General features: G+C 43.8%; 1 protein-coding gene across 2 annotated transcripts; it reads right to left on the reverse strand.

The window, feature by feature from the left end:
* Positions 1–4,225: 4,225 nt before the first annotated feature.
* Positions 4,226–6,075, reverse strand: LOC122425665 (ubiquitin-conjugating enzyme E2 D3-like). Of its 2 annotated transcripts, XM_043444225.1 has the most exons (3): positions 6,051–6,075; positions 4,587–4,749; positions 4,226–4,388 (listed from the first exon to the last, which is right to left on the reverse strand). In XM_043444225.1, the coding sequence occupies exons 1-3, from the start codon at positions 6,073–6,075 to the stop codon at positions 4,226–4,228; spliced, it is 351 nt and encodes a 116-aa protein (XP_043300160.1). The 2 variants fall into 2 exon arrangements, with proteins under 2 accessions (XP_043300160.1, XP_043300161.1); XM_043444226.1 differs by lacking the exon at positions 6,051–6,075 and having other exon boundaries at positions 4,587–4,770.
* Positions 6,076–7,895: the final 1,820 nt, after the last annotated feature.

Below are 7,895 nucleotides of genomic sequence, written 5' to 3' on the forward strand. Positions count from 1 at the left end.
AAGTTTGTTTGAATTCAGTGAGGAAACATGCCAGCCTTTGAGAACCATTCAACATGCAGAACACAGCACCGGTGAGAAACCAGGGAGGCAGACAGCCTCTGCTCAAGACTTGCGTGGTATCGGGGGATGCCAGAGACCCCGGGAAGTTCCCGGTGCCTGGTGATGCACCAGAGGATGCTAGCTGGCAGGTGTGTGTGTGTGTGTGTGTGTGTGTGTGTTTGTGTGTGTGAGAGAGAGTCTAATTCTGTGGGCCTTAGTAGCTTACATAGATAATGTTTTTGTGTTATTTAAAATTTAGAATTACTGGACTACATATAAAGTACATATTACTATATCTTTTATGTGTTACATATATACACACATACCTGGTAAATCTCATATATGTATGATACATACATATATGCCTGTATGTGTGTATGTAGTACTCACAAATGTGTATGTAATACTTTAATTCTATGGCATTAATAACTGACATAGCATTTTTGTGTCACTCAAAATTTAGCATTACTACACCATATGTATATAAAATATATACTGTATGTTTTATGTATTATATATTACCTGTATAAACATATATCTGGTAAATCTCATGCATGTATGATACATACATATAAATGTGCATGTGTATCACATGCCTATGGAATTTGCCAGACCTAGCACCCACGAGCTGTTGCCCCTCCGCAGTGTCCGCAAGCAATCTGTATCAATATCTGCTTTGCTGTAGACGAGGAGGCCACAAGTCCCACGCATGTTACGCCTGTCACTTCAGTATTGTGGCAGTGAAGAAGTGTGCATGGGGCAGACAGGAGCCCATGTGCTGTGGCCAAAAGAAACCACTGGCTACCTGGGGAATTGAAAGGAATTCAGTTGTGCTGACACTAACGCCAGCACAGCCACAAAGTCAACAGGAACCCAGAATCTCCTGTTCACCCGGCTTTATCCCCACCCACACGGCACGCTTCTGTGTGGATGAAAGAGCAACTGTGCTTTTAATGCGCTTATACTCCACTCATCTCCCCATCACCCCAGGATGACGAGGCCTTAGGAAAAGGAAAAATATAATATTCGGCAGTAAGATTGTTCTTCTGTGTGAGCTACCCCTGCGTCTGTAGAGGGCAAGCAGTGACCGTTTGGGAAGCCCCCTGCTGAGGGCCTTCTTGCCCCACGACCGGGAGAAGACACCCCGCACCCCGCTTTGTCCTCTGCCCTTCCCGAGCGCACAGTCAGGCTCTCACGTCGGCTGTGGGCACCCGAGATCTCTGTGTAGACGCTGCCTCTGGAACAAGCACAGATGGTCCCGATGCCAGGGCCACTGCAGACCCCACGGTAAATGCAGCAACCGCAGAACACAGAATGCCCACTTGCTATGTGTATACCGCTGACACTCACGACTCCTATGAGTGCCCGCCTCGAGGGGGTATCAGGGTGCATGCAGGTCACAGACACCCCAATCGTCTCCACTAACCCCCGGATAACAGCCACCCCCTCACAGGCAGCTCAGGCAGCAGCCCTGCAGCGGGACCCTTGGGAGAATCATGCCCACGAGGGAAAATGTTAGCAAAGGTTAAGCAATCGCTCTTCAGAACCATGAGTCCTCGTCCTTATCAGTTGCAAACCTCAGAAGATGACCCAGGCCTGCACCCCAGGCAGCCTCGAGGAACGAGGCAGGCGCTCATACACGGGGCTGCACGGGGAGCATGCCTTTAATTTTACACTCAGCTCCAGACTGGTGTCCAGATGGGGTGCTTCTCTGGAGCAAAGACCTACAACCACCTATAAATATACAGCAAGGCTGCCGTATACCTTGATTGATCATTGGTGCGTGTTATGTAAACCAAGGTGGATATTGCTCATTGAAAAAGCAAAGACGACCGCTGAAGTCTGAGAAAAATTGCATTTGCAGTAACCCTGCATAAAGTCATTTAAACCTCAACAGCAATCTATTTGGCTATAGTGATAACAAGTGTTCAAAAGTTTAGGAAAGCATTACTCAGAACATTACAGAAAAAAAGGTTTATATTAGAACCTTTTTTTAAAGATTCACTATGAATGAATGGTGTAATTATTTTATTTTAGCTAAGGAACTTGGAAGAGAGACTTACCCAGACATGAGCAACACACTGGGAACAAGTGTGTGTGGCGTGTGTGTATGCACACAAATTTGTGTTTACATTTTGCCTTATGCAATGCAAAACCAGGCAGCATTACTTTTGTTTGGGGAATTAGGGGCATGGATTACTCACAATAGGAAGAATGGGTCAGGAGCGCCTTCGTGTGATCAATGTTTTCAATTCGGTTCAGTCACTCAGTCGTGTCCAACTCTTTGTGACCCCATGGACTGCAGCACAACAGGCTTCCCTGGCCATCACCAACTCCTGGAGTTTACTCAAACTCATGTCCATCGCGCCAGTGATGCCATCCAACCATCTCATCCTAGGTTTTCCCTTTCTCCTCTTGCCCTCAATCTTTCCAAGCATCAGGGTCTTTTCCAGTGAGTCAGTTCTTCACATCAGGGGGCCAAAGTATTGAAGTTTCAGCTAGAGCATCAGTCCTTCCAATACATATTCAGGACTGATTTCCTTTAGAATGGACTGGTTTGATCTCCTTGCAGTCCAAGGGACTCTCAAGAGTCTTCTGCAACACCACAGTTCAAAAGCATCAATTCTTCGGCGCTCAGTTTTCTTTATAGTCCAACTCTCACATCCATACATGACTACTGGAAAAAACACAGCTTTGACTGGACAGACATTTATTGGCAAAATAATGTCTCTGCTTTTTAATATGCTGCCTAGGTTGGTCATAGCTTTTCTTCCAAGGAGCAAGAATCTTTTAACTTCATGGCTGCAGTCACCATCTGCAGTGATTTTGGAGCCCAGAAAAATAAAGTCTGCCACTGTTTCCACTGTTTCCCCATCTATTTCCCATGAAGTGATGGGACCAGATGCCATGATCTTAGTTTTCTGAATGTTGAGTTTTAAGCCAAATTTTTCACTCTCCTCTTTCACTTTCATCAAGAGGCTCTTTAGTTCTTTGCTTTCTGCCATAAGGGTGGTGTCATCTGTATATCTGAGGTTATTGATATTTCTCCCGACAATCTCGATTCCAGCTTGTGCTTCATCCAGCCCAGCGTTTCTCATGATGTACTCTGCATATCAGTTAAATAAGCACGGTGACAATATACAACCTTGACGAACTCCTTTCCTGATTTGGAACCAGTCTGTTGTTCCATGTCCAGTTCTAAGTGTTGCTTCCTGACCTGCATACAGGTTTCTCAAGAGGCAGGTCAGATGGTCTGGTATTCCCATCTCTTGAAGAATTTTCCACAGTTTATTGTGATCCACACAGTCAATGTTTTAGCTCATGATTATTCTACAGGCATTTTTCATGGCTGTAAAAAGTAAGTCCCATGAGGTTCTCTCATATTGTAAATAAATAATTGACAATAACATATATATTACATAGTTGATGTTTTTAAGGAGAATGCTTGTACAAGTGATACAATTGCTCACATCAAAAACTCCAGGAAGACCAGCGTCAGTGCCATTGGGTGGATGGTTTTCTATATCAGAAGCATTTGGTGGATCCTGAGCCTCGGCCTGAAGCACAGAAAGCTTAAAACTTAAAAAAAACTCTCTTACTAAATGAAGCAAGTCAGAAAGACAAACACCACAGGACATTGCTTATACACAAAACCTAAAACACGACTCAGGTGAGTTTATCAACGAAACAGAAACAGACTCACAGCCCCAAAGAACAGACTCGTGGTTGCCAGGGGTGGGAGGGATGGATTGTTGGTTTGGGGTTAGCAGGTGCAAAGCTGGTATATAGAGAACGGACAGACAACAAAGTCCCACTGTAGAGCATGGGACTGTATTCAGCATCCTGGGATAAACCATCATGGGAAGGAATATGAAAAAGAATCACTGTGCAGGACAGCAGCAAGTAACACAACATTGGAAATCAACTTTTACATCAATAAAACAAGTGAAAAAATAACAGATCATCTTAATAATAAATTGGTTTAGGTTCTTGAGTCAGCTTCTGGTAATTGGCAACTGCATATTTCACAGGAAGTATAACAGAATATGGCATTATAGTTTTATTAATTACCACATACTTAATACAACACACACATTTTTAGCAGTAATTTAAAGCTTATTCCAGCTATAACACAGGTTACTCTGACTTTAAGGCAGCATCACGGGGCATACGTCTGAGTCCATCCTCAAGACGTTCTGTTGCACTTATCTCTGTCTGCTTTAAAGATCCCTGCAGCCTCTGGCACTAGGGGGTCATCTGGGCCTGGATCACATAGCCATGAACAAATGGATAGAAGAACCTTGGAAATAGTTAAAACAGGCGACCACTGTGATTGCAGAAAAGTGAAAGTGTTAGTTGCTCAGTGGTGGCTGACTCTGTGTGTGAGTGTAGCCTGTCCATGGAACTCTCTGGACAGGAACACCGAAGTTGGTAGCCATTCTTCTCTCCAGGGGATCTTCCTGACCCAGGGATCGAACCCAGGTCTCCAGCATCTCCTGCACTGGCAGGCAGATTCTTTACCATCTGAGCCGCCAGAGAAGCCCTATGTAAAGCTATGATTACTGTTTATATTTGGATGATAAATTCTTGTGGTAAATGCAACCTTAGATGGTTGGAAGGGGTAGTCTGTAGGAAAATTGATTGTTAAAAAGAATACACCACCTTGACACGGGCTGTCACTAGGTCCCATAATTGTGCCCTGCCAGTGGATATATCACCCCCAACTGGACGTGCAGAACCTGGTGCTGATGTGAACAAGACAGGACTTCATTGCTTTACTATGAATGCAAACAGCCGCAAGATGGTTGAATTTCTCAGTGATACCGATTCACATCAGGAAATGTGAGCACTGCTTATTTTTCATACAATTATGAAAACAGAATATTTGGAACCTAAGCATATTTTTGGAATCAAGATTGCCGGGAGAAATATCAATAACCTCAGATATGCAGATGACACCACCCTTATGGCAGAAAGTGAAGAGGAACTAAAAAGCCTCTTGATGAAAGTGAAAGAGGAGGGTGAGAAAGTTGGCTTAAAGCTCAACATTCAGAAAACTAAGATCATGGCATCTGGTCCCATCACTTCATGGGAAATAGATGGGGAAACAGTGTCAGACTTTATTTTTTTGGGCTCCGAAATCACTGCAGATGGTGATTGCAGCCATGAAATTAAAAGACGCTGACTCCTTAGACGGAAAGTTATGGCCAACCTAGACAGCATATTAAAAAGCAAAGACATTACTTTGCCAACAAAGGTACGTCTAGTCAAGGCTATGGTTTTTCCAGTGGTCATGTGTGGATGTGAGAGTTGGACTATGAAGAAAGCTGAGCGCCGAAAAATTGATGCTTTTGAACTGTGGTGTTGGAGAAGACTCTTGAGAGTCCCTTGGACTGCAAGGAGATCAAACCAGTCCATCCTGAAGGAGATCAGTCCTGGGTGTTCATTGGAAGGACTGATGCTGAAGCCGAAACTCCAGTACTTTGGCCCCCTGATGTGAAGAACTGACTCACTGGAAAAGACCCTGATGCTTGGAAAGATTGAGGGCAGGAGGAGAAGGGGATGACAGAGGATGAGATGGCTGGATGGCATTACTGACTTGATGGACATGAGTTGGAGTAAACTCCGGGAGCTGGTGATGGACAGGGAGGCCAGGCGTGCTGCGATTCATGGGGTCGCAAAAAGTCGGACACAACTTAGCGACTGAACTGAACTAAACTGAACTGAAGCATATTTTGGCAATTTTCTTTTAAAAGCTATCAAAGGGTACATACTCAATACCGTGAAACATTAGAGTTCTTTTGATTAAAAATTTCTAAAATATTGACGTAAAAAATTATTTAGTACATCTTTACTAAAGGTAATATACAAACACTTCAGTTTTTAAAATCGACCTTCTAATTATTTCTATTTGCACCAATAAAATATTTTGGTTATCTGATGTGAACAGACAGCTCATTGGAAAAGTCCCTGATGCTGGGAAAGAGAGGGCAAAAGGAGAAGAGGGCATCAGAGGATGAGATGGCTGGACAACATCACTGATGCAATGAACATGAATTTGGGCAAACTCTGGGAGATGGGGACAGACAGGCTTGGCACATTTGCAGTCCACGGGGTCGCAAAGGGTCAGACATGACCGAGCAACCGAACAACAACAGTATAAACCTATATTCTACACAAACATAAATATATATAAATATGTGTTTAGGCCATTATATGTATAAAATAAATGTATAACTCATTTATATGTATAAAATATATGTATATGTATCCAATATATGTATAAAAACTATTTTCAGGAGAAAAATATAGTATGAGTTTCTCAAATCATTTTAAGTAAAATTTTAAAGTCTAGACTGTTACTTTTCAGAAATAAACTAAGAGAATAAGAGGTTAAAAACCTCCCCTTAGAAATCTAGGGAGTTCCCTGGGGGTCTAGTGGTTAGGACTCAGAGCTTTTACCACTGTGGCCCCAGGTTCAATACCTGGTCAGGGAATTAAGATCCCACAAGCTGAGAGGCTAAAAAAAAAAAAAAAAAGTTTAAAAATCTAAGGAGAAACGCCACCCCGTGCCCCTAAATAAAAGCCTGTGGAGGAGACATGGAGTCCGGGGGCAGGCAGGATGGACCTGGAGGGGGAGACGCCAGTGTTCCTGGAAACGCCATCCTCCGAAGGAACCCAGGGGTGGCTGCTCTGCGGCTCCGGGCGGATGCGCGCTCGGGAAGATAGGGCCTGACCCGGCCGGGGAGAGCCGCTCTGACGCCGCCCTTCCCGCCCGCATCCCGGGGGACGTACCGCCATCTAGCGGCCGCGGGCCGACTCCTGCCCCCGGGTTCTCCCGGGGCCTCCGGGCCTCGCTCTGCGGGAAGAGCCCCGGCCAGGCGGTGCGGGAGGTTTGAGGTCACAACACTGGAAAGAAAATGAAGTTGGAATTAGACCTCCAGAGATTTTACTTCTGAAAAACAGCCATCCAAAGCGCCCAGCACCTATAAAAAATGTTCCGGAAAACAAAATACCAGATGATAAAATGCTTCTGATTTAAACATTTATTTCTGCTGGTTTGTGTCCTTTGATGTTTAGAGTACATGGAGAAAAGCCTTTTTTGTCCACATAGCTTAACAGGTAGTATTTTCTAGCTTTTCCCTGGCAGTTTAAAATACATGTTGATACTCATTGCCAAAGCACTGTCCAAACCAGTGTAAAACTCTGTACATTGCAAATAGTAGGAAAAAAAATGTGTATATCAGAACTGCTTTTTCCAATTTCAAACCCATGAAGTTTTTTTAAGGTCATCTAAGATGGCCACCTGATGTGAAGAACTGACTCATTAGAAAAGACCCTGATGCTGGGGAAGACTGAAGGCAGGAGGAGAAGGGGACGACAGAGGATGAGATGGTTGGATGGCATCACCGATTCAATGGACATGAGTTTGAACAAGCTCTGGGAGTTGCTGGTGGACAGGGAGGCTGGCATGCTGCAGTCCATGGGGTGGCAGAGAGTCGGACACAACTGAGCTGAATTGAAGACTGATGAAAGGGTTTCAAACAGAATAGTACTTTTTTAACATTTAAAAAAATTCTCAAATCTTTAACAGAGCTAAAGCATTAACATTAGATATGTATATTGCTGTCTATAAATATTTATATGAAGGCAGAGAGATGGCAAAGAAATCGCAACACTTTAATGATTACTTTAAATATCCTTTAAAATATAGCTTCTTCTTTTTTCTTTCTACATTTTTTTTAGTTTATTTTGGCCGTTCTGTGCTGCATGGGGGATCCTAGTTCCCCAACCAGGGATCAAACCTGGACCCCTGCAGTGGAAGCGCAGCATCCTAACTACTGGATAGTCAGAGA

This window comes from Cervus canadensis, chromosome 23 (assembly GCF_019320065.1).
Source record: "Cervus canadensis isolate Bull #8, Minnesota chromosome 23, ASM1932006v1, whole genome shotgun sequence".
Taxonomy (NCBI): domain Eukaryota; kingdom Metazoa; phylum Chordata; class Mammalia; order Artiodactyla; family Cervidae; genus Cervus; species Cervus canadensis.